Here is a 27,116-nt window from a genome sequence, read left to right as displayed (position 1 = left end):
TGATATTCTGGTTAATTTATTGGTCTTTTTCTGTTTAGATTCAGGCTAAATTAACCAGAATGTTTGGTAAGGGATATCGATGAGTCCAATGTTTTTTTTTTTTTTTTTTTTTCAAATAACAATTCTAGTCCACTATATTGGCCCGTGCCAGTTTATCAATGCATTCTGACTAAAATTAGCCCTACACTACCGACCACTTTTAGATAAAATTACACTAGGTTACCTTATAAATTAGTCTGTGTTACAGACCGTGTACCTATATTATCCATAGGGAGAGAAACTACTGGGAACCACACACTCTCGGAAACCATAGTGGGCACACGGTCTGTGAACTTTAGGAAAACAATTTTATCTCAAAATACCCGGATGCCATAGACCACTGTACAAAATCTTTCCCTCAGCCAGGGAAAGATTTGCTTTCCATATAAGGAGGCTATAAGGAGTGGCTATTTTTATTATCCAATAGGATTAGTGGTAGATGAGGTCATTACTGCTGATTGGCATGGAGAAGCAAGTTGTTGATACAAACCTGAAACCTCATGCCGACACTTGATACCATGGTCTAATTAAAGTATTACCGCAAATCACAGCATGTGTCCTTGCATGGTAACCTCTTTCTGCTCATGCAGACAGTTGTCTGGGATTCTAAATCGGCATGCTACCATAACAACCACAGATTGCTAGGTCAAATTTCCAATAACTTGGCCCATCTACATGATCTTAGTCTGTGTTACAGACCGTGTACCTATATTATCCATAGGGAGAGAAACTACTGGGAACCACACACTCTCGGAAACCATAGTGGGCACACGGTCTGTGAACTTTAGGAAAACAATTTTATCTCAAAATACCCGGATGCCATAGACCACTGTACAAAATCTTTCCCTCAGCCAGGGAAAGATTTGCTTTCCATATAAGGAGGCTATAAGGAGTGGCTATTTTTATTATCCAATAGGATTAGTGGTAGATGAGGTCATTACTGCTGATTGGCATGGAGAAGCAAGTTGTTGATACAAACCTGAAACCTCATGCCGACACTTGATACCATGGTCTAATTAAAGTATTACCGCAAATCACAGCATGTGTCCTTGCATGGTAACCTCTTTCTGCTCATGCAGACAGTTGTCTGGGATTCTAAATCGGCATGCTACCATAACAACCACAGATTGCTAGGTCAAATTTCCAATAACTTGGCCCATCTACATGATCTATGCTTGGCCACATCCAGATTCATTGATGAATTGATGTTTTACTCAGGTTTTACTTTTTGATATTTAAAAAAAAAAAAACATACAAATCGTCAAACTGTATAGGCCTATATTGTGTTTGCCCGTGTGTTTGTTGGTAAGAATTTTACTGAGAATTAATGTTTTTAAGAATTATGGTAAATTCAATTGTGACAGACATTGAGAATCAATGTTTTGAGATATAGTCCCTTGTTTTAATGGCCCGGTCAGGCCTACATGTATAACCTATACATTTATCCAATCTTATATTTTAAAAATTTACAGAACTCGGCCCGGATTTAAATGATTTATAAAGCTATGTATAAACCTTCTCATGCACAGGTTGCAAGTAGGCCTAAATGTATGATCGTATTAAAGAAATAAGAACAAGGAAAAAATAAAAAATAAACGAAATCTGAGGTCTTCATGGTCTTTAAGACTACATTTAGATTATATAACTTCAGTTCTATAAATTACTTGCCTGTTTATATGAATCACTTGCTTTCATTTCTTTTTACAAACGATATTAGATTGGGAGTCCAAATTATATTCCCCAAAATCTCGGCCCGAAAACTTGACGGGAAATAGATCATCTAAGCATAAAGTGTACCAACATGCGGAGTAAATTATAAGTCTACCTATAAGTCTGTTGTTGAATTAAGGACAAAAAATAACGAAATGACTAAATAAAGCGCTGTTTTTACCGTAAATTTTCACGAAATGTATGCAAAAGGGATGAACACTACTAGTGCGGGACCCGTTGAAAACCCAGTCCCTTTTTGGTGGGAAATTCACAAAAGGTCCGGTTTTTGGTGGGGTGGGGGGGTGGGGTCCGAAATGTCACATTTACGATAACTGCAAACAAATGGCTTGTACCCCCCCATATCAGGCTCGAATCCCCCTCCCTCATGGCTCACGCTACAGCAGCACAAAGTGCACCATGTACATAGTGATTTGACTTGAATCATCTTTGAACAAGTTCATTTGGAATGTTTATTCATAATGAATCTTTGAGCAATTTCTAAGAAACATGAAGATGTTAACTCAGTGGCATTCCATCATGTCATGATAGCATTTCACTTGAAAAAGTTTAAATAATAACACACTCGGTGAAAACATCAACATCTTTTTTGTTTTGTTTATTTGAAAAACCAGAGAGACAAATATCAGAACTACATTATACAATTGTCAATACATAATAGTTAATAGGCCTACATCTCAATAACTTATCTATATCATACTCATAGGCCTATAAAGGCGGTCAGGAATTTCTTAACAAGTTCATCAGTCATTGATTGATCATCAAAAACCACGGCATATAAGAGTAATATTTATAGTGTGCTTTATATCTGTATATTACTTGTTATTATATAGTTAAAGTGATTCTTTGCCGAACAATTTCACAATTCCTTCATATTTACTAATTTGGTTACAGAGATCACACACATTAATGTGTGCCTTTCCAAACCAAAATATTATTTTACAGACTGTTTGTGATTGTTTGGCCATTTGCTTTCTAAATTATGTTATTTCCATTATTTTTTCAAAAAGGTTTAGACATTTACATCATTAAACCATATTTATCTTCCTTTGTGGAAACGTCATTTACCTTTTCCTATGACTGATTCATTGTTACAAAGTTCTTTTGATGTTAAAGTTAAGTGTACTTAGTCAATTTCAAGTGTATATTGTTAAATTAGGGTCTATTGTTCAGTAATATGGATTTAGTATGGGGAATACTAATGAATAGAGTGTCTTCAAATTATATTGGGGTTTAAAGTGATCATGCAAAACTTCGGTCAGTTATGTAAATTTTAGTGTAGGGCCTATAGATGGTTTTGACTAAGTCAAGTATTTTATTACTTGACATCTAATTGGCTTTCTTGGGAAATCACTTGAGATTGGCTTTGTATGAATATGCATGAAAAGTTCTATAACTAATATCTGTTACGAGTTATCAATACATTTTCATATTATCAATATTTTTAATGGAAGTGTTTTGTCCAAATTATGTAGTAGAGGCTGATTTTTGTTTGTTAGATCTTGTTTGCGCTCACCAGGCAACTAAGGCCTATACTACACGTTTTGATTGCTCACTTCCATTTATCCATCAAAGCTTATCATATCTTATCATCTGCCAGTGCTACATATTTACAAGATTCGTTTATAAATTGTGATTATTGTTTTACATTTAACTGCATTATTTTGCATATTCCATCATCATCTTGTTCATCATAAGTATTGTCATCAATTATTGTTTCCGGAATGTCAATATCTCGTAAGTTTACAGAGGAACAACTGCGGAGTTCAATAACGCATGCTTGCAAGAAGTTAAAGATTGACAAACCCTACAAGCAACAAGAAATTTGTCTCTTGTCGTATTTACGTGGTCATGATCTTATTGTAGCCCTACCAACTTCAGCTGGAAAATCGCTTATTTTTGAAGCAGCACCATTTTGTTGGGACTATCTTCATAAGATAGCAAGCAGAGGAACGGATCAAAGTGTCTCTTGTACTACAGATATTCCAGAGAGGCACTCTGCGCTTGTTGTTTCACCTTTAAAGTCGTTGATGAACACTCAGGTTGCCGAGTTAACAGAAAAGGGCATTAACGCAGTTGCGTTACTGAAGGAAACTACCTCGGACATTTACGCCGACATTGGCAGGGGAAAATATTCAATAATATTTGCCAGTCCTGAGATCTTACAGAAGAAAGGACCCTCGCTTTTAAGCAACCCTGTTTTCCGCGAGAGAGTATGTGGGATTTTCGTCGACGAAGTTCACGTTGTTAAGCAATGGTACGTGTATAATAATTTCTAACGTATATAATTGTCTATTATTTAATGTTGATGTTGTAGTTGATTGTTTGTTTTGTTATCAGTTATACTAACAGTCATGTTTCCGATACTTACAAAATGTAAAGGTCCATTCATTGATTTGCTCATCAGAACGATCGTATAAAAATCATCAAAATTCAGATTTCTACAGACTAATCAAAACGTTTCCAGAGATGGCACTCACTTTCACTCAAAAAACCTGAAACTGTATCAAACCTGAAAAAGCACAGACCAAAAATGCCCCCAAACGGGCTGAAAATTAATTTTAAAAAAACACGGGGAATTTGGACGCACAAAAAACCTGAGTTCATGGCTGAAACCTGAAAAGTGGCATGATTTTCATTACACCTTGTCAGGCCTAAAGGTCATGAAAATGTTTTTAAAACGTATACAGGTATTATGAAAAAACACTGCAATATTCATAAAATGTTTTTGTGATTGTGTTTGTGAGTTATTCATGAATTTGTATTATTATTTCACTGCTTCATTAGATCTGTTGCATGCTTTTATTTCGTTGTTTTTTTAGTAAACATGAATTTGTGCAGGCAAGTGAATCTAAAATTTGACCCGGAGATCATCGGTTTCATTCCTAGTTCACCGAATGTTACTGAACAACCAAGTCAGTGACGTATTAACTAAGCATATCGCCACCTTCATACGTTTTGACGTATAAACTGCATGTATATATCACTATTCAGCTTACGTCTTGTTTGTTCGTCCCAGCTGTGTGAAACTACGCCATTCACGATAATAATACGATCGGCGAGCTAATAGTAATACACGCATTGTAGGCGATGTAATGAAAATGTTCTTCGTTTTACCTCATTGTTTGGCTCGAAATTAAAAGGGACCATGTGGTCAGTGAAAACTAACATTTAAATATAATTCATATATGCAAATCACACATTATTGCTTTAAATTAATAGACAACTATAACTTTTAAACCATGCTTAACTTAGGTCAGGCTCTTCCACATTGATTTTTTTCTACACTTGTTTTCATCGAAATATTTGTATCGAAATTTAACAAAACTGAATTTTTCCTCGCTATTTCAGTTTTTAAAATGTGATGCATCATACATATATTTTGAATATTAGGCCTATTTATAATACAAGCAGGATTTACCTTACGCGTGTATATTCTGACTGAAGTGCATGGGAACTGCAAAATGGCTAGATATCAATTAATAAAATGTGGATGGCAATACAAATCGATCAGATCCAGTATACAGGAAAAATATCAGCTTGAGTGCTTGCAAGATAATTATAAATACCATCTCTTTGTGCAAGGGCAAACGGTGGGCAAGTCAGTAGGTATAAAATCAGATTATGTTTGTAGTTGTACAAGTCCAGAATTACTATAAGGCATTACTGATGAAATATTCCGTAAGGAATATGAAACGTCTAAAACGTGAGTAAAATTGTGGACTTTGTACAACAGAATTTGATATTTCATTTAATCACAATCACTCCTAATGAACTGTTTCAAAAAGTTATCGAGTTATTTAAGGGGATATTCAGGAATACTTCATACCATGGGGTGTGTGGACTGTAGAACTTAGATTTTGCGAGCATGAAAACATTTTGACGGCCCCTGTAAACCCAAACACTGATTTGAAACATTCTAGAGACCCCAAGTCGCAAGAATGTAAAAATTTCTAACCCCCTCATTTTTATAGGAGTTTTTCAAAGTATAAAGCAAATAATTGTTTGTTCATAATACTTGTTGATGTGTGTTTTGTTTACTGGTTTCCTTACTTTGGTGTGTTTGTAACCTGGTGATTGTGTGTGGGATGGGGGACAAGACAGACTGAAGCTTTTGTTTTTATCACTGATCCTATATTGTGATGCCTACTTTTCGTTTCGAACGTTTAATTATTTCTTCTTTGTAATCTTTCACAGGGGTCATGATGGTGGTAGCACCAAAGCCTTCCGACAGGATTACGCGCTTCTCTCAGAACTAAGATCCTTAGTACCCTCCAAAGTACCAGTGTGTGCCCTTACAGCTACAGCTACATCTGAAACCATCAGCGTCATCACAACAAGTTTGGCTTTGAAAGACACTGCACTCTTTACCGAGTCCCCAGACAGGGAAAATATTAAACTTGTGGTATATCATACGAAAGAGACAGACCCGGCAATAACTTTCAACTGGTTAGCAGATGAACTGAAGGAAAAAGGGAAAGAATGTGACCGACACATCGTATACTGTCGGTCGCATAATGACTGCACTAAGCTATATGGTTTCTTTGAGAAGCAGATTGGGCGTTTCAGCAATCGCTTGGAGCAGACGTATGCGATGTACCATGCTACCACAGATAAGAAAGTTCAAGACGCTGTGATTGACTCTTTCAGGAACCCGGATGGGTCAATAAGGGTCCTTTTCGCAACTACTGCTTTCGGTATGGGTGTCGATGTCAAACAAGTATATACAATAATTCACTATGGTCCCCCCAAGTCCATCTCGGAGTATGTCCAAGAGAGTGGGCGAGCTGGTAGAGACAAGAAAGAGAGTACATCACTACTAATACATTACACAGGATCAACTAGCAAGTCCAAATGTGATAAGAACATGAAAGACTTCTTGAAAGTTGACAACAAATGTAGAAGAGAGTTAATTCTACAACATTTCAATGTTGAAAAGGGAGAGTGGGCCCTTCAACAACACAGATGCTGTGATATTTGTAGCAAACAATGTAAATGCAATGGCGAAACGTGTGGGGAGAAGAAAGCACTATGTGAAACTTCTGTCACTGAACAAACACCGCGCATTGAAAGTACCGTTGTTCACCAGAGAGAAGTAAACCAGGTGCACAGGGAGCAGTTGCATCAACGTTTAAATACATACAGAGAATACTGTCTCCTGGTGGAGGAATGCAAAGATAACCATCTATATTCTGGGAAGGATATTGCATCAGGAGTTCCCAGAAAAACATTAGACAAGGTTGTGCAGGAGTGCAATTTGGAACTTAACTTTGAGCAGTTTAACAAAAGGTACACGCTGTTTGACACAAACCACGCAAGACACATCTGGGATATAATACAAGATGTGGTGGGCAACTGCAACCGATTGCCTGGTCATGAAGAAGAAGAATCTAGGGACATAACAATTTCAATGGCTATAGACATTGATCCGCATATCGATGATCATGATGAGGATTCCGAGGAGGAACTGACATTACAGGCAATTATTCATTCATCATCGGACTCGGAGAGCGATTAGTACATAGTATATTAATTTGTGTGCCTTGAAATGTTTCATAACTTTCTTGTTTTATTCTTTCACTATATGACCAATTTCAACACAAACTGAAAAATATGAAACATGCATAATAATGTGAATGTAAATTGATTTCACTTGTAAATATGGCCAAGTCTTTGCATTCTTTAATTTATTATAGAAACATGGTACATTGATGAGCAAGTAACACCCTGTCAGAATGCAGATGCAGGATTGCATGTACATGAATAAAACATCACTAACATTTACTTGCAATGCTTAACATTTTAAATAGTGATGCACATGTAAAGATGTGATTATAAAATGCAATGTACTATTAATTCTGCTTGAGAAAAACATTTCAAAATATATTTTTTATCATATATTATGTTCAACATATTAATATCAAGAACTTATAGCCAGAACTGGTCAACTGGCCTTGTCAGAAACTTATGTTTTGAATAGAAGAGTTGACTTTGAAATACCAGAAATCTAATTAACAATGATTTCAAACATTTCCTTGAAATAGAACATTAACCCTGGTGCCAATAATGAACTACCCTAAAATTGCTGAGAGCATTGTTGTTTCACATTGTATTAACAGTGAAATAAGTTAATTGTACATAGAAGAACATTGTAATGTATTACAATAGTATACCATAATTGGTATGTTGTGCAAGTTGTAATATTTGCATACTTACTAAAATGCTCTTTTACTCTGTGTTATGAATGAACATTGTATTACTTATCTTAATATGGTGCATTAAAACTATTATTAAGCTTGTGCATACTATCTGGGGTCAGTACTGATTATGTAATCTATTTATTACAATTTGTGTTGTTTCATTGCAAAACTTTAAAATTTACTTTTGATTTGTTCCTATCAAATTATTTTGACCAGTAAAACATGGGTTTGAACATTTTCGTAAGTACTTGACCTTGGTTACTACATGTACACTACTAAGTGCTCTACATATTTTGATTTTTAATTATTTAAACCTGAATGAATAAAATGAATATTTATTTTGAAATTCATTTTGTGTAAAGTACCAGAAATCTTAGTGGTGTCAAACCATCTTCATGTTAAAATCACTATTTGGAGACCTTTGTTTTTGATATATGTTGGTCAACAACATACTTGTTTTGGCAATTTCCAAAATGTTTCAATCTTGTCATTGATCATAAAAATTGTCTTTTGATTTGTAATTGTATTCTTGAAAGTTCCAAGCATTTTGATGATCCATTATGTTATTGCATGGAAATAAGAGATATGCCACTGCACTGTGTGCGAATTATAACAACTTCAGTACTGAAAATAACTTGTCTTGTGTATCTTGCTTATCAAGTCTATTAGGCCAAGTAAAATTAAAAACATGTTTCACGTCCGGGTTTTTGAAAAAAATAAGAGATATGCCACTGCACTGTGTGCGAATTATAACAACTTCAGTACTGAAAATAACTTGTCTTGTGTATCTTGCTTATCAAGTCTATTAGGCCAAGTAAAATTAAAAACATGTTTCACGTCCGGGTTTTTGAGAAAAAAAAAGAGGAATAGGGGACTTTTTATTTTCTATTTCTTATCACAAAATCGGTGTAAATATCCATAATTAGAGCTGTTTTAGCGTATATAGTAATGCCTGGAAAAAGGAGGCGGCTTCTTTTTATTTCTTGTTCTGAGAGATAGGCCACTCTAATTGTCACAAAACCTTCCAAAAGTGTTTCTTGTATATTAGCAAGGCTATAGAAAGCATATCTTCTTCCTAGATATTTTTTTTTGAAAAGTTATATTATAACCAAATTTCAAAAAATGAAAAAATAATTGAAGAAACCTCAAAAAAGGAAGCAGGGGGGACATGAAACATGTTTTTTTTTTATTTGGCCTTATATGATTTAAGACCATTTACTGAATTAGTATTAAAGTTAGTAGGCATGCTTTGTAAATTTAAGTCAAGTGTTTTATTGATGTGTTTCTTTTAGCATTCTTGGTTTATTATACTCTTTCAATACAAACATAAATCAGATTAGGAAATTTAGTAGCCTATGTATAAGATTCTTTTGTAATTTAATAATCTGATTAAAAACAATGATTTGTCACAATTTCTTTCTTCTTTTTCTCACATAATTATAAAAACAGAGAAACCCATAAATAACATGAAAACCGATGGGCTGCCTTACAAGTGTCAAAAGCATAAGTTGATGAACTAACGTTTGGCCCTTCACAGATTACATGTATTGCTATCCAAAATTGAGAATTGCAAAATGTTTAATTATTTGATTTTTGTTTACATTGTCTCTGTTTAATGATATTTTAATTTATACATTAATTTGCTACTTTCTAACCATCACCAAACAAAGAAAACCCCTGCATTAGTATCAATATATAAAATCAACCATAATTGCAATACACTGGTAATCAAAATAATAACCTGCACTGCCAAAATGTAATATTCATATTGGTCAGTGACCGCTCATTTCAAAATAAAAAATATAATTAACTAGTTACCTTGTGCCTTTAAAAAAATTTAAACAGTAAACTAAGAATTTAATGTGAAGGGTCTACCTTTTTAACAGTGAAATAAGTAGAATTTGCATTTGGGTGAACATTTGAGTAGTTTCTAACAATTATCATTATTTTGTTATGTTTTTGATAACCGATTAAAACGTTTTGAATGTTGTAAATCTGATTTATGGTTCAAAGGTTGAATACGGCTATAATCATGCCATGTATTTTTCAACTTGTTACTATTGGACAAAACAGACCGAAAATTTAAACAGTGAAATACTTAAGCCTTTGAATCTTTAATATAAAGATTATATCAAGGGTTGAGAGCCAGAAAGCCTCAACTGACAAGTCACAATGAACTACTCTCACAACAGTACTTTTAAACTTGACAAATTAAAAAAAATCAGGAGGGAATATTGATTTGTAAAGAGCCATCCCATGTTTGGTATGATTATTAAATTTCTAATGTTTAAGTTCTAATGTATGTTTGATGACGTAAAGTCGATAATATGTTACGTATAATATCTGGTAGAAATATATTATCGATTTTACGTCATCAAACATTACTGGAAATAGAATGGCAATAAATTAAATAACGTAGATATGTTACATACAATATTGTACCAACACCATGTATGGATTATCTCAGGAAGGTATGAGAGCATAGTCTGTGTTACAAACCGTGTACATGTATTATCCATAGGGGGAGAAACTACTGAAAACCACACACTCTCGGACGAACTCGGCTTCACCGCTCAACCCCCTTGATCGCGTGTCCCCCACTATCACGAGTCAGTCTTTGACAAAGAGTTAAGGCTTTCTGGTTCTCAACCCTTGATATCTGAAACTGTAAACAACTGTTCTGATTTATAAATTATATTTACATGTTTAATAATAACATTTTACTAACTTATTGTGAGTATTTACAAACAATACTTGTGCTCCAAAGTTGGCACTTCACTCAAATTTCCTGTAAAGTTAACCTGTAACATTGTAAAATTAAAACCATCAACTTGACTTGATATTTCAGCCCCCCCCCCCACCTTTGGAAAAATATTTCATACTTCCCCAAGTTGTACAGTTTACAGGATCTTTTCAAGTTATAATCGTGTGCAGCACGTGCATTTTACTGAAAAAATTCTAAAAAGCATGATAGCACGTAGCTTTCTTTTTAAGTTCAATTTTGTTTCAACTTGTGCCAAATCAAACTCAAGAACAAACTCAATTCATATGACTATTTCTCAAATGTACAATACTTCCAAAACTTGCACTTTTGAAAATTTTGTCTATGAATCATGTTTACAGTTAGATTTTAAATTCCAGATTCACCCATATCATACTCAAGTACAAAATAAAATTGTTGCTGTAAAATAGACTAAAATACAAGTAAACTGTTTTGTTTGAAAAAAAATATGATCTAAAGTATTGTGAAACTGTTCATAGCTTTCAATATTTAAGCAGCTCGTATTTTTGTATACACTTACGATTGTACAAGCTGATAGACTGCAAAGCACGATGGGATACTCCCTTTTGCTGCTGTGGTGCTATACATAATATACCCCGCGCATATACCGGTACACTTTTATTGCACTACCCCCTATTTTGCCACAAATGAAACATATTATATCTAAATCCTAATCCTTTAGTTACAATGTACTTGACAGTAGTTCTAACTGTCAATAATAGTCACATTTTGAAAATGAAAAATGGTCCAAAACATGCAATTTTGCATGTTTCCTTACAAGTTAACAAAATTGTAAGACTTGGCACAAGTCTAAGCATTCAAAATCTTGAGTATAGGCTAAGAGTAGCCTCATAATTTTAATAGTGTATGTTACTTTTGTTATTTTTATGAAAAAGATAGGAAAATGTATTTTTCAAAAATTAGAATGCATAAGTTGAAATTAGGCTTTGTTCAAGTCCTTGGGCTTGATTGTCACAGAATACTAACAAGTTTGAAAAAACACCCTAAAAATGCATGTTTTTGGCCCTTATTTCCAAAAATTGACCAAGTATTAAAATTTGACTTTTATTGCCAGTTAGGACTTACTAAAGGATTAGGATTTAGCTGTTTCATTTGGCTAATCAGTCATATTTTTTTAATCCAAAAAAATTAGTGACTGCATTTTTCTGGAATAGGGAGTAGGCCTAGTATGTTGCGATTTGATTTCCAAATGTATGTTTCATACATCTGTACATCTATTAAAAATCACTCTGTGACAGGATTTTGAATGGATCTATCTATCTACGCCTACGGGCATATGATTCATACCTTTAGAAATCGCAACCTCTTTTTAATAATTCTTAAGATATAAAATTCATTTGGCTTCAATACACAAGCCTAAACTTTACATGTATTATAAGCATAAAAATGACATCAAAATCATTTGTTCAAACCGGTTCACAAGTGCAAATGTGTGTACCTGAGTGTTCTAACATTGTAGACCAATTAAAATAAACTGCTACCACCATACTTGTTCTGATTATTTGTAGTACTATTACTTGTTCATATTGGTACAGTATTTTGGTAAATAAAAAATTATCAGCATTCTTTACTTGCCCCTTTCCCATGAAACATGAATCGCATGGCACTAATACAACACTTTTATATTCTTGGTTTCAGTACCAATCATATAAAATATCCCCAAACCTAAACAAGATAGGGGGGTTGAGGGTCTTTGAAAAAGACTTGTACATTGAAGTGCCACACCGAATTTTGGATGCTGACTTTCTCTATATATACCTAGTTTTTGCCACCCATCAGTACACCAATTTTTCATGAACTGGGTGAAGGGCACTTTTGCCCTATTGCGCATAATTGGGCACATTACTCTTCATTTTAAAAAACACATTGAAAATGAAAAGGTACTCCAAAACTGTGGCACATCCTTGTACACCTTCAACCAGGGAGAACCCTCTTCTGATGGCATTTTTAACACACAGCAGATTTCCATCCAGCATCTCCTATCTAAGCAGCTCAAAATTATATTTGTTTGAGGGTCGAACACATTTTAGAGATCTCGGTTTGAGGGCAAAATACACACAAAATTGCAATATTTTGCATGCTGGCAGCCCATCAAATAGTAAAATACCTCAATACCTTAAGTTTGGGCTAAGATAGTTTGAAACTGAACATTTTCCACTACAAATGTTATTATGATGCCCCTAAATTTCAATGCTTAACTACAGACCACAGCCAATAATAGGGTCGCACACTGACGATTATCACATTGACAATTTCATTTCTGGAAATACATGTATCATGTGACTTTTTAACACCCTAACATAACCACACACTTAAGTGAACATTTTTAGATAATTAACATTTTCCATCAGTACAACAAATGCAAAGGCAAGCATTAGCACGCACAAGATTAAAATGGAAGTCTTTGGACCAGACATAATAATTAGGGAAGTTACACATTTTATCCTCCATTAGTGACATACAAATTTTGCCGTCTCTGTCCTTTGGTAGTACATGTTGCTCAAATGCTGTACCACTGTTCCTAGTGCCTACTTTTTAATGCACTTGAAAATATTCTTGTTTGACAAGTTTCCTAACTCTTTCTTCATCCAGTCATGGAAGTCATCAATGTCAATACGGCTCAAAAGTGACCTAGGAAAGTCCGGAAAGAAGTGGTGATGTCTACCTGGTTTCATGTTGAATATTTGCTCTGTTTGAAATCTGCCGGCAAGTGTGATGATGTCTGCAGTTTGGTCTGGTGCAGCATGTTTGCCAGATCTGGACTTCACATCAGTTTGCCTGTCAACATCAGTCAAGACAGCCTCCACTTTCTGTGCTGACCTACTGACGCGCTGCACGCTTTTCTCAGTCAGCTTCCCATGAAACCCTCGTACGTTCTGTTTATATGTTCTGTTGTCATGCTCTACTTTCCTGTCATGTTCAACATTACTGTCCTTCCTGCCTTGCATATTCACAGACCTGTTCCAAGTGACTTCATATGCGAGACGAGGTGAAAGCAAGCACTTTACTTGAGCAATATGCCGAAACGTATGGTTTGCATATTTGAACTTGCCTGTCACTTTGAAATGCAGCATTATAAACTTGAGCAGTCTGATAATACGCTCCCCATCGCCCATCTTTCTTGCATCATCAAAGTTGAACGCAAGAAGGCACATACTTAGAGCATTGCAGCTATAATTAAAAACACTGTCAGTGCTAGTCTCCTCCTCTGCCTGACTGGTGCCTGCCAGTACAGCTTGAATGTTGACTCTTGAGTGTCGCTTCTTAACATGCATCTGCAAAGTGCGTACCAGATTGAACGGATTGCCGCAGAAAGGGCACTTCAGTGGTGTTGTCTGCGACGCCTCAAACTCCTCATCTGATGGTATGGCATATTTGTTGACAATTTTGCCAAGTACCTCCATGGCCTTCTCTTGACATTGTTCCAGTGGTGTTATAACATTCTTTGTAGGCTCATCTGCAGGAGACTGCATCCCAAAGAAATCCATGGCAGCAGCTAATACCAACGCTTCTGTATATTTGTCAAGAAATGCTTTAGCAGCGTTCAGATTCTTCATTGGATCTTTGGTTACGTTCTTGGCTTGCAAGATGTTTCTTGCCGACATAAGGGTGCCTATGTCACCTGCTGAATACTGGTGATAAAGCTCCTTCCAAATTGCCTGATATATAATAGAGAAAAGAAAAACAAATAACTTTAGCTCCGACTTGTGGCTATAAACTACTTTTTAGTCTAGATTTTTTACAATTTAAATTTTAATTTCAATATTTATCATGAACCAATTAGTTCTGTGTAAAATTTAAATCCAATTTTTTTCGGTAAATCCCACAAGCCTTTACAGATAGACTGACATGTCATCATTTGATGTCACACCGATGTGCACATTGTTTTCTGAACATTGTTACTGCACATAACAATGTCGGTATGACAACATGCCCAAAAAAGCTTATGGCATTTACCGAAAAAAATGAATCAAAAGATACATACCATACTGTGTGGATTACCTCAAACTTACAGAGTAATAATAATAATAATAATAATAAGTATAATAGTACTTATTTAGTGTATACAAGCCCCATGATCATTATTTCTAAACAGGAGAATGAAATTTTTAAGTGTCAAACATTGTCGATTTAAGTGGCGACACCAGGATTTTTTTCTGGGAGGGCAAAATAAATTTCAGGGGGGGGCCAAAATCAACAAATTGTGGGCATAATCACTGATAAAAGGTGACATTTTTGTAATTTTGGATTTTTACTGGGGGAGTGGGCAGTTCTGACTGGAATGGGCATTTTCCCTCTCATGCCCCCTGTGGCGCTGTCACTTGGCTTTATTCAGGAAACATTTTTGGTGGTACTATCTAAGTTTCCTTGGAAAAGGGTCTTTGTGTTGGGGGGGGGGGACTTCAATATAAAATGGACACAAGCGTTGGGATGGCACTTTGACAGTAAGGGGCATTAGGTGAGAGCAAAATATAAACCGATATGAGGTCATTGTGTGCAAGATGGACCGTTTGGAACTAGTATACCTTTTTCAACATGAAGTCTTTGGTTGAGAGCCAAAAGAAGCCTCAAACATTGAATTTCTAGTTCAAAATAGATTCAAATGGCTTTGTTATTCCAAAATAAGTAACAACTTCTGACGCCAAAAACGTTCAGCAGGCATTCTATGTGCTGCTGCCGGTTCATCGGAATTGTACTTGTACAAAAGCATCATGTATTCTTTTACAGGCCAGTGGGTGGTACGGGGGCAGTGATGAAAGTAAGCACGACAGAAATACCTGAAACTAAAGGTAATAATACACACAATGACAATAATGCAACCTGCCGGAAAGAGAAGAACATTCATGCTTTCATATAGAAATGTGTAGTTACATTTTGTGTTTTTATACTGCCAGCCTGAAATTATAAAAGAGATCAACTACCTGATAGAAATTTCCTTGAGTGTGAAAATCTTCAATCACAGGCTGTAACCCTTCAAGCCGTTCCATTGGAGAAAAGGCATCTCTCTGGTCCTCTATTGCATGATCTGATCTTTCAATTGTCAGCTGGTCCCCACCCAGGGGTGTCGTGATGGGATTGCCTTGACCATCTTCAGGGATATATCCGTTTTGGTCTTTGACAATAACTGCAATTCCTTCTTTGGTATTCTCGTTCTGCATGATGACACCAAGGTTAACCTGTGAAAGATAAAGTTGGAATAAGAATACAGTATTACTTTGAGGGAAAACTATTTTGAACTCAACATGTGTGTGTGTGTTTACAAAAGATTGAAATTAAAACATTAATGAGAAAGTAGTACTGACCAAGGAAATAATATAAAAACTGGAACGGGTGATATACTGATGCATGGCTGTAAACGTAACCAGCCCAGCTGAAAAATGAATACTTAAACCAAAAAATGAAGAATTTTCGAAATCCACTTATCAATGTGTGAACTGTAGATAGGATAACAAAAATGACTGGTACGCAATTCTAAATGACCTCAAAAAGTCTGAGGAAACATATGGCAGACAAGAACCAACCTCTTTCCATTAAAAATACAGCTTATTTAGCCAATGTGAACATGGGGTCATCAGCAGAAATATTTCCGTTATATTGGACTAACATCAGCTATATGGTATTTTTCAATATAACAGTAGCTAACAGTACTGTAATACTGTTCATCATGTTTCGTACTGTTATGACCAGATTTTAATGACGTCATTATGTCAACAGAGTTATTATCAATTAATTAGGTTATATCAAATATGGAGGTATCAGAAAGTATGCTAATTAGAAGGTTCAACGAATCAGAATATGATCATAGTATCCAAAATTATGTGAGTTGAAGGAGGTTACATTAACATACTAAGAAATGGGGGTTTTCATATGGGTAGGTGCTAAAATATAGGTCTTTACTCTTACTGCCCTGGGAGAGGGCAAAGTGTGGTGAAATAATAATGCAAATCTAAAAGGAGGGAGCAAATTTTAGCAGGTCAATGGGGTGAAGCAAGTTTTGGCATGCATTCTAGAAAGGCTTCTAAGGAAAAAATCAGGCATAAACGTTCAAATAATGCAGAATTTCCTGCTCACAGCGCTCGATATAATCTAAATCATTTAAAGTTAGCAAATTTAGAGCCCAAAAATTGGGGCAAGTAATACTTCAAAAATGAGAGGGGAAAGCAATTTTTGGCATGCAAATCGAAAATTTTACCCACAGGGGGGTACAGACCAAAAAAGGGCAAAAGTTGAATCCCGTCACATACATTACTACATGTACTTACCACTTCACTTTTCTTCTTCATGCTGTCCATGTGCTTATGTGTCAGAGATGGCAGACAGTTCTTCATCCAGGACAGGTGGGGACAATGTGATGATATGATTTGACCTATCAGGATACTCCACTCATAATGAAGGGCTTTGTTATCACTGGCATTTGGTTGAAGCTCTGTCAGTGGAGTAGATTCTGGTGTACCAATCGGCTCATCATCGGGTAAATGCATGCCAGAGATGCGATTCTTAACTGCAATGTGCTGAAAATGATGGTGATCAACATTCTGCTTGTCAGTTGACATATACCTAGGTTTTACTTTCAAGTCGACATTGTCTCCAACAAGCCTAAAACCAGGATGGCGAGTAGAGTTATGGTCATCAAGTTGTTGCTTAAGTGCAGGTGCACGGACAGACAATGCCTTGGAAGCGATTTGTCTTTGAAAGTTGCCTACTGCTGATGCGGTTTGTTCTTCTAGATCTTGAAGCCATGATGTAATGCACATCTCTCTTTGTTTGTCTTCTTTCATCTGCTTCTTCCATTCATGGACTGCCTGATCATGGTTCCTACCATATTCAAATTGAATCTTCTTAACCACGCTGTGGACAACAGACAGTTTCTTCACATTCATTCTCTCAAAGCATTTCTTATCAGCACCTGCTCTTTTTAGCTGCAAACCTGCAATGAAATAATAAAATTAGTCAAACTTCAGAACAGCAAACTTAAAAAGCTTTAAACCACTGCACAAATATTTTTGACACATTGCTAATAGCTTTAATGTGAGCTGTTTTAAACTGTAAATACAATTAAGTGACACAACTGCTGTTCACAAGAGTTAAAATCAAGAAAATATTAAAACTGTCAAAATGTCCCACTATTTCACTCTTTTTTCTTCAGTTTTTGCCACATTTGCAAAAACTGGCAAAACCCATCCCAGAGTCAATCAAAACTTGAAAGACACACAGAGGAAGCTCATATTCAGGAGCACACAAAAACATATAATTTCTAATGAATCATTCAATATAATTATGTTTTGTCTCACCAAGTCTTTTAGGGCACTGGTAGTGGTAAGTAATAAGTAGACTCTTGCACATTATTTTTTGCGGGACATGAGAGCACATCAGACTTAATATCGCATTGTATTCTGAATACGAGGAATGTCCTTCTGATATCACATAATTTTGATTTTTGTGAAATTGGCAATATAATACAAATTTTATGGCAAAATATTAAAAATTGATATTTTTGCAGGTAGGCAAGGGGTAGCCTACATGTCTCAATTCATTCTTTTGTCCTGAAAAACTTACCAACTAATAAAAATTGATATTTTGAAAAAAAAGTGAAACATTTATCACTTCTTTTTATATGGCAAAATATAGGACAATTTAATGTTTTTTAAAAACCCACAACATAGTTTCATAAAGCCATTTATATCACAATTTCTCTGATTTGCATCATTTATATAGATTCTTCTTAAACTTATATTATTTTGTGTCTCTCATTGTCTTTATGCCCTGCTAGGGCGAAGCATAGCATATTATGCATTCAATCCTTCCTTCATGAATCATTTCCAATTTACTTACCTGTAAGTGTCTGGTGAGCATTCATTTCTTGTGAGCGACAGTTGAATAGAATGCTGGCCGCCGTCATTATCCCTGGAACAAGGGACTCTTCTGTTTTTGCCTTGTTTTTCTTGAGTTGGGTCTTGTTCATGGCTGCTGCCTCTAAAATGGTCAGCAGCACTGGGCAGTTCCTCTCCATTTCCGATTTCTGATTGCTATAGTTAAAACGGTTCAGTGCTGCTGGAGTGTTGTCCCTGAACGCTGAGACCTGCCCGTCATCCTTCGATGGCTTCTTACAAATTCTCTTTCCTTCTTCTTCTACTACCTTCACAACAAGTAAACTCGCTTCCTGTTTGCCATTCGGCATATGTAAAACCTGTTGCAGTGCAGCATCTTCATTCCCTAAACTGAGCGCCTTTCCAACACCTACCCAGGGACCATGAAGAGTGCGACGCCTAATTCTGCTAGGGTAGTGGACAACGATCTGAAAAAGAATATACAGTACAGATACAATAATGGTGTCAGAGTAGTTTGCTTGAGGCTTACACAGATGTATGTAGGTCAGGCCTCCAAAAACCGGCATGGGAACGCCGTTCCCAGAAAGGTCACAGAAAAAAAAAAAAAAAAAAAAAAAAAAAAAAAAAAATTTTCCTGATTCATAAACTGAGCTTAGCAGTGGTCTACTCCAATGAAACTTCTAAATTTTTCATTGAGTGATGACTATTTTTCGCTCTGGTGTCTGGCCCTACAGGTTGTATCAAAAATTGAATTTTGTAACCATCAGTTTTCATCAATATTAAAAAGTGCATTATTTTCTTCCCAATAAAACACTGGATCCTCTTTAAATGACCATAATTGGTAGCTTAATGCTCTTTTTTTAACATTGGTTCTATAAATAACCAATTTGATAATTCAGAACACAGTGCACTGTGGGTTATTCCAGTTGTGGGTTATCAGTGTATCACAGCCGGGCTCACACGGTATTCCAATGGTTACGAACTTTGCACTTTAAAAAAAATCTTGAGTATTTTTTCCAATTGTTGGGTCTGAGTGATTGACCTGCACAGACCTTTCATACATGTATAACAAACAACGATGAACCTACCTTAAGAGGTAATAGTGTTGTAAATGAAAAATAAAATCACAAGAATTTCCAATCAAAGTTCATTCACACAGTCTTCTATGGGATGATTGTGTTATTGTATCCCATTTCTCATCCAAGAATTTACCCATTATTATGTACTGTTCTGCAATTATTGAATTAGCTTCTGCTTCTGCTTTGATACTCCTCAACACTACATTTGTAACCAGACGAGTCAACAGTACCGGGGTGAATGATCCCCTGCTCTTTTCGAATAGCATGCGACGTTCTCTAATGTGGACACTACACTACATTAATGTGAGAAAATATGCATGTACACGGGACCCTCGGAAACACTAAGCAAGTAGAGTGAAGTGCCTTGCTCAAGGACACAAAGAGCCGGAACTGGGATTCAAACCCTTGACCCTTGGATTCACCATATGCATCTTATTCTAGTCCATTAATCACTGAAAAGTTTATTGAAACCATTCATTTTGATACAGCCTGCACGCAATCTGCGACTGCAAGTATTCTATGGAAGTATGTACCTGACATATAAGTATATGTAAAAATAATCAGGGTTGATGATTTTTTTAAATTTAAAAACAAAAAAATAAATAGTAAATTTTTTTTTTTTTTTTTAAATCAAGATTTTTTATTTAAATCAGATTTTTTTTCAAGAACTGCTATACCCATAATAAAGCCACACTAAAAGTATCTACTTATTATGCCCAGACTATTTATGTACCTCCACTTTAACTTCTGCTGAAGCAGACAAGTCCTCAACATCTTCAAGCGCTGTTGCAATGGCAGCATCAATATCATCAGTTGTAGGTTGTAATTCAGCAGCTGTAGGTTGTAGAGAGAATGGCAGAACACGTTTGCTTGGACCCTGATGAAGCAAAAACAGAAATGTGCATGGTTACCGGTAGTCGGTACTAGTAGTTCTAATCTGGCTTTAGCTGTGTGTAAAAAAATTGATACCATGGGTTTGGAGAAAAGTATGCATATCAGCTACGCTACTTTATTTATTTCATTTTTGGATCAACCGTCGATACTGCTTTGATGCTTGTTATTAGGCCAAGTAAAATAAATAACATGTATATCATCTCCGCCCTCGAGGATTTTTGGAGATTCTCAAATATTTTTGTTATTTTTCTTCTTTGCTCCTTTACAGTGTCGGCGCCACTGGGGAGGGGGGAATTCAATTCAATAGAGTATGACAAGAAAACTATGTACGGTATCATTTTTCATATTAAAAACACAAAACAATGTGCAAAATTCATTTTTTTTTTGTCAACCATGAATGATCCTAGCATTTAGGTCTAGGTCCAGAGACACTACAAAACCAAAAAAAAAAAAACTTAAAAAAATTTATTTTTATTTTTATTTTTATTTGGTACCCGGGTATGGAATTTCCTGCCGAGTAATAGGATTCTCGGGCGGGACTCGAATTCCCGGGACTCGCTCACACCCTTAGGCCGTATAAAATTAATATTTTGGTTCTCGTCCAGAGGATTTTCATGAATTGATGAGGGAGGGAGGTGTTTTTTTTTTTTTCAATGTAAAATCAGCATTGTCAGTAGTTTTCAGTCTTTTCCAACAGTGCTCGAGGAAAGCGATGAGGCACTTTTTTTTTCAAATGTGAGATTCTGAGGATAAACCCCTAGAGTACCACAAAAAGACTTGGAAGTGGTCCTAGTTCTCTAATAAACTTATTTATATGTATGAAAAATTCATAAATCATTCCAAAGTCTAAAATAATTGAAAAATCTAAAAAAAAAAAAAATCTGACAAATCCCAGAAATTGAGGAGGAGGGGCGAGAACCAAAACATTAATTTTATACGGCCTTATAGTGACAAATGTGATTTTTGATCAAAAATGTGACTTTTTTGTCCAGAATGTGATTTTTGCCAAAAATGTGCTTTTTGGTCAAAAGTGTGCTTTTTGGTCAAAATTTTCAAAAAAAAAAAAAAAAAAAAAATTTAAGTTACCGGTATTTATTTTTTCGGCTTTGGAGTGTCCCAGGACCTATCTAGACCTAAATGCTAGGATAATACATTGTTGACCTAAAAAAAAAAAAAAATATAAAAAAATTCAAGATGTTTTGTATTTTTTATATGAAAATTGATAATTTGTATTCCACACGATTTAAATAAAAATCAAGCAAACCTGGCTCTAAATGGGTCCTGATTTAATGGTCTTGATTTTAAAATTAGCAACAACTGTCAAAGGGCAACTGTCTTGAGCTGTTTTATTTAATAGATAGAAAGGTTTTTGGCAGACGAAGCGATTCGTGCCTGAGAGGCTGAGACAGGCAGTGACCCAGTGTGATAATGATATTAATATAATTACAACTCTGTATTTCTCATCATACAGAAATTTTAAAACGCACCAACGGGTCCGATTTAATTTTTAACTAAGCTTACTCATCATCCATTTTGTGTCCATTGCTTACAATGCATGCATACAATGTTATCATCATCACTCTCCATGCTCTCATGATCATGTCACTCTTGCATGCTTGCTTCGATTTCCTTTAAAATAGAGTAACTTTGTCTTCAAGTCCATGCACTCTCTCATTTACTAAATACCCGGCATTATTACCTTAATTGTAGTTTCTTCAGGTATCCTGAAATTGCCAATCGCTACATATTTTATGTATTTTTATTGTTGGAAATTGACATGTCGACACGAGCAGTGCCTGACACGACTGATCACGTGCGTAATGGAAGTTTCATTTTACTTATGATTGACATTACTATAATTACTGTATTTGCTACGTATGGAGATCACACGGACTTCGCATGTACAGTGATGTCAACTTTCAAGTAAACGATGCCTTGCGTTGCCTTGTGGGATTTAAGTATAAGGGAACGATCGTTATTTATTGCAGGGGGATATGAAAATTTAAGGGGAACACAATTTTTTTTTTTTTTTTGAGGGGGAGCCTGAAATTTTAGTTTAATCAGGAGGGGATTGTTAAGTTTTAAAAGGAGAAAAAATGGAGAAACAAGGGGGAACACAAACATTCTGAGCGGACGCGAGGGAGGAATGCGAAATTTTTTGTCGATTTTTTTTTCCAAACCGCCCATAGGCCTACCCCCTGCCGTAAATAACGATCGGTCTCTAATTGTAAGGAACTGTGCACTCATACTGGGGGAGATTTTTAGCATTGGCAATTGCTGCCATTCTGAGGAGGGAGGGGACGCAGATGTCTGACCATGCCAATGGTGAGGGGATGGGGGGGGCGTAGCGTGGGTCAGGCTCATGATGGGGGGGGCATCGGGTCTGAGAGTGGTAGGGGAACAAACCGTTTTCGGCAATTTTCCTATGGGATTAAAAAAAGTAAGATCGATTGGGGGCACGTGCCCCCGTGGCCCTCTGACGCTACGCCACTAGGCTAAAACGGGGGGGAGGCATAGGTAGGCCTACGGTAACCATAGTAGACATTTGCTCGTTTGTCTGGGTAGGTAACGGTATTTGCACTGTCAATGTTTAGACTTGAACCGTGGGTTCTCGTTTGACTGGGGTTCTACCCGCAAAGTGCGTGCTGGGTGCTGCGTAGGCTTATGCCTGTCAAACGCATGCTTTTTTTTTATACTGCGTAGGCCTACGCGTTGCAAAGGCCTTCTGGACATTGCGAGAGAACTAAAACGAACATTTTGCGCATGCGTTTGCAGAAAGAAAAAGGGGGGGGCGCTACACGTTGATCCGCAAGCCTCAGCACACTTTACAAAAACCTCGTTTTGGTAGCAAGATAACGGACCCGTGCAAAGGGTGAATAGGCCAAAATATTCCCATATAGGGGGCCTAGGCCTACGTGGAACTGGAAATGTTCGCAGGGTGGGAAGCTTTCTGGCTGGAAAAAATTTGCAGTCTTTTAATCCCCCCCCCAAAAAAAACCCAACCGGGGCACTTCAATATGAAATAAATATAGGCCCAGGTGTAGGAAGTTAGGAACGATCCCTGGGCACCGATACTTATTATACATGCAGGTACCCCAGCCCATATCTTCCATAAGGGGCTTTCGATGAAGGTAGGCTAAAAAATCAGAGAAGCATTTCAAACATTGAATTTTATTTAATTGACTTTGCGTTTTTTAAATTTCAAAATAAATGAGAAAAGCAGTGGTAAATAGGCCTATGTGTTTTCAAGTTTAGCTAATCATGCCCACCCGTAGCCTGGATTTACGGAGGGGTGGGGTGTAGCGGGCTCATAAGTTAACATTTTGTGAATTTATATTTCCCAAAAGGGTTGATTATAACGTCTTACCAAATAGGCCCTAAGTGGTGAATTTCTGCTTCAAGAAAGGGCTGATTTTACCGCGATTTTAACATTTACTCATGTAGGCCTAGGGCCTATATGGAGAAAAAATGAGATATTTTTATTCGGATTAATAGCAAGGGTGTGCGCGTTCCATCATGATCATCCACGATCATATACCGGTATCTACTAGGCTAGGATTTATATATCATAAAGCATGTTTAGACGTGGTTCGATTGATGTGCAATGGCTTCAGAGAGGAGGGCATTTTAAAGAGCAAATTGGGTGGGGGCTAAGGCATCGTTGAATGTATGGGAAAATTGTCAAACATGCGCCAAAAAGTACAAAAAAATCACATCAAAATCTTGAATGGGCTGCCAACATCCAACAGGGGATAAGAAGGGGGAGCTTTCCCTTTAGTTTTACCCGTCAGACTAGTAATATGGATTCAGAAGGTACACTGCAAAAACAAGTGTTTATATTTAAACACCATATTGTGTTTATCAGAGCAACACTTAATAAACACATAATTCGTGTTAATGGTCTAACACTAATGTTCATTTTTCTAACACTAATGTTCATAAATTAACACTTGGTGTTATATTACAAACATTAGTGTTTGTAATATAACACCAAGTGTTAATTTATGAACATTAGTGTTAGACCATTAACATGAATTATGTGTTTATTAAGTGTTGCTCTGATAAACACAATATGGTGTTTAAATATAAACACTTGTTTTTGCAGTGTAGGACATAACTTTGATAAATTGGGCATTGATAGCATGAATACTGCACCTGTTGGCCTACTCCAAAAAAAAAAAAAAAAACCGAGTCAAAAGATGCACTGTGATGAAAACTTCACTTGGAAATGTCATTGACTGCGTTTCTAAAACTTTGTTGAGAAATATTGGTATCATGAACAAATTAAAACACTTCATTCCGGATATCATATACTTCATACTATTCATTGTACTTTTATTTTGCCGTACCTCATTGTGGAATTCTAAAATGGGCAATAAGAACAATTTCTAATAGTCATTATAGAACCGACCTTTATTTGCCAAATACAACATTTTAAATTATAGAAGAAATGTATTAACTTGAACTGGGTGTATTTATGCACAAAAACTCCATACATGGGCTGCCTACAAATAATTAATTTAATGAGTATTTTAGAAAACGTTCTTCATCCCCCACTTTTTTTCAAAAAGAAAAGATAGTTTTATACTGCATGGAAACCTCTGGCTATACGTATATCATGTATCTAGGCCTATGGCTATGTTTAATTTATGTATATACCAAAAAATTCTTGCAGAATAGTTCGTTTAGCAAAAATATCGTCATGTTTGAATTTCGTTCTGGTATACCGGTACCAGAACGAAATTACAACACACAAACGCAAAATCGGACTCCACTGAAATTTTGGGAATAAGCTTTTTTCGTATACTGAAAAATGCCACGAAATCCTCCTTCCTTTAAACGCAGCTTTTTTTTCAGTAATGCAATGTTCTATTGGATTGAAATTTTGGCACATATACGTTACTTAAACATGCATGTCTTAAAGGGGCATTTCGTGATCCACAGCATGCATCATCTTCCACTTTTCTCAAAAAAAGTTGAGATTTTTTATCATTGGAAACCTCTGGCTACATAAGATATCGTGAAATTTGAATTTCATTCTGGTATACCAGAACGAAATTACAACACATTAGTCTATGGAGTAGTGTAATGCATAAATCATGCATAACTCGCAAACGTAAAATCGGAATCAACTGAAATTTTAGTAATAAGCTTTTTTGGTTGACATCTACTTCAAATTTTCATAAAAAGAGGATGCTAGGATCACCAAATACTCTTCTAAAAAAATTGGCTACAATTTGGCTACGTATTTGGCTACATCCGGCCTGTAGACACCAAACATTAAAAACCTTCAAAAATAACTCTAGCCGTTTAGATTTAGGCCTAAATGAAACGAGACAAAAGAAAACTTGTACTTCAAAGTCAGCCAATTCGTTACCGAGAAATCCGGCGCGCAAGTTTCCTTTGAACAAAAAACCAATAATTAGACGTAGTTTCCATGGCAACGATATTTTTACGTGTTGTTTCTTTGAATCGTGCAGCATCTCCTTTATGCATCCGAGAAAACATTTCGAGAAACCCTTTTTGAATGTGCTATCAATCCCTATCAATGGAGAGCACTGGGATAGTTATAATCTTGTTCATATTGTGTAGGCCTTAAAACATGTGTACAAATATAAATAGGCCATGCCATGCAATGGAGCAAAGTGCAACTTTTCAATTTGCATGAGGCGATTGATGTCTTAAATCCGAGCTAAAAGATGCCGGTATAGGCTGCTTGTTCTAATTTATCCTATTTGTTATTTGTTACATTGGTATACATTAATTGTTTTGCACACACTGTATATGGGCACGGTCGGCAGTTCTAGTTTAAATTAGAAGTATATTTGAACACACAAACAACAGAGAAAAAACTTACTCTTGACTGTGGTGATTCGGTGCTCATCCTCTTGTATCGTTGTTGCAATGATGGGCTTGATGATGGAGTTTTTCTGCACGAATATTTACGTGTTGTTTCCTTGAATTGAGCAATAAACTGTTCTTTGATTGCTGCCTCTACCGCATCTCCTTTACACATTTTAGAAATCCTGTTTGCCCTAGTCATGCATGAGTCACAAACAAACTTCCATGTTGTTGATTCGTCTTTCGAGCACTCAAGAACGTTTCTTAAAGTTGCTAGCATGTCCTCTTTCTTCTTGGAATTGGTACATTTCCATGATGCTTGCAGATTAGTATAGTGCGTTCTCAGAACTCCTTTGTCGCATACAAAACAATATCTTTTCGCAAGTTTCGTTGGAGTTTTTGAAACTCCTCCACTAAAGGAAGCCATCTTTAATACGGTATAGGCCTAAAAAATTATGATCAATTCATGCAGTATATCGACTCATTTCGGAGCTAAGTAAACAGGTTTGTTCTTTGTTACGGAATCTACCGATCCGATTTATATTTCGTTCTAAATAAACATTCTGTATCCGCGCTAATAGGCTAAAAACATAGTAAACTTGCAAAATATAAAGTTCAGACTCAGGCTCATATTAATTATTTACTTCTACATTCATCTATTTTGTTTTTTGTAGATTTGATGAAGAGAAAAGTTAACCAAATA

The 27,116-nt window shown here is 36.0% G+C and overlaps 3 protein-coding genes across 3 annotated transcripts in view; 1 reads left to right on the top strand and 2 right to left on the bottom strand.

Moving 5' to 3' along the window:
* The window catches only part of LOC140155982 (angiopoietin-1 receptor-like), a 68,401-nt gene that overhangs the window by 16,336 nt on the left and 24,949 nt on the right, over positions 1 to 27,116 (bottom strand). The gene's annotated exons all lie outside the window — the stretch shown is intronic.
* LOC140158148 (probable ATP-dependent DNA helicase RecS) lies at positions 3,422 to 7,523 on the top strand. Its single transcript, XM_072181326.1, has 2 exons — positions 3,422 to 4,024; positions 5,965 to 7,523. The coding sequence occupies exons 1-2, from the start codon at positions 3,492 to 3,494 to the stop codon at positions 7,283 to 7,285; spliced, it is 1,854 nt and encodes a 617-aa protein (XP_072037427.1). The 5' UTR covers positions 3,422 to 3,491; the 3' UTR covers positions 7,286 to 7,523.
* On the bottom strand, positions 10,344 to 26,798 carry LOC140158028 (uncharacterized). The gene is made up of 6 exons (XM_072181301.1): positions 26,430 to 26,798; positions 20,412 to 20,555; positions 18,604 to 19,066; positions 17,034 to 17,698; positions 15,693 to 15,947; positions 10,344 to 14,429 (listed from the first exon to the last, which is right to left on the bottom strand). Exons 1-6 carry the CDS (start codon positions 26,691 to 26,693, stop codon positions 13,299 to 13,301), a joined length of 2,922 nt encoding a protein of 973 aa, XP_072037402.1. The 5' UTR covers positions 26,694 to 26,798; the 3' UTR covers positions 10,344 to 13,298.

The sequence above is a fragment of the Amphiura filiformis genome, chromosome 1 (genome assembly GCF_039555335.1).
Source record: "Amphiura filiformis chromosome 1, Afil_fr2py, whole genome shotgun sequence".
NCBI lineage: Eukaryota > Metazoa > Echinodermata > Ophiuroidea > Amphilepidida > Amphiuridae > Amphiura > Amphiura filiformis.
Note: the sequence above shows the minus strand (reverse complement) of the source record. Positions and strands in the feature narration are given on the sequence as shown.

Bases quoted from the DNA above. Each gene is read 5' to 3' on its own strand.
- LOC140158028 (XM_072181301.1), bottom strand. From the start codon at position 26,693: ATGCTAGCAACTTTAAGAAACGTTCTTGAGTGCTCGAAAGACGAATCA. The intron at 20,556-26,429 runs GTAAGTTTTTTC...TTGCTTCATCAG, and splicing joins CCGAATCACCACAGTCAAGA to GGTCCAAGCAAACGTGTTCT. The intron at 15,948-17,033 runs GTAAGTACATGT...TATCTTTCACAG, and splicing joins TGAAGAAGAAAAGTGAAGTG to GTTAACCTTGGTGTCATCAT.
- LOC140158148 (XM_072181326.1), top strand. From the start codon at position 3,492: ATGTCAATATCTCGTAAGTTTACAGAGGAACAACTGCGGAGTTCAATA. The intron at 4,025-5,964 runs GTACGTGTATAA...AATCTTTCACAG, and splicing joins GTTCACGTTGTTAAGCAATG to GGGTCATGATGGTGGTAGCA.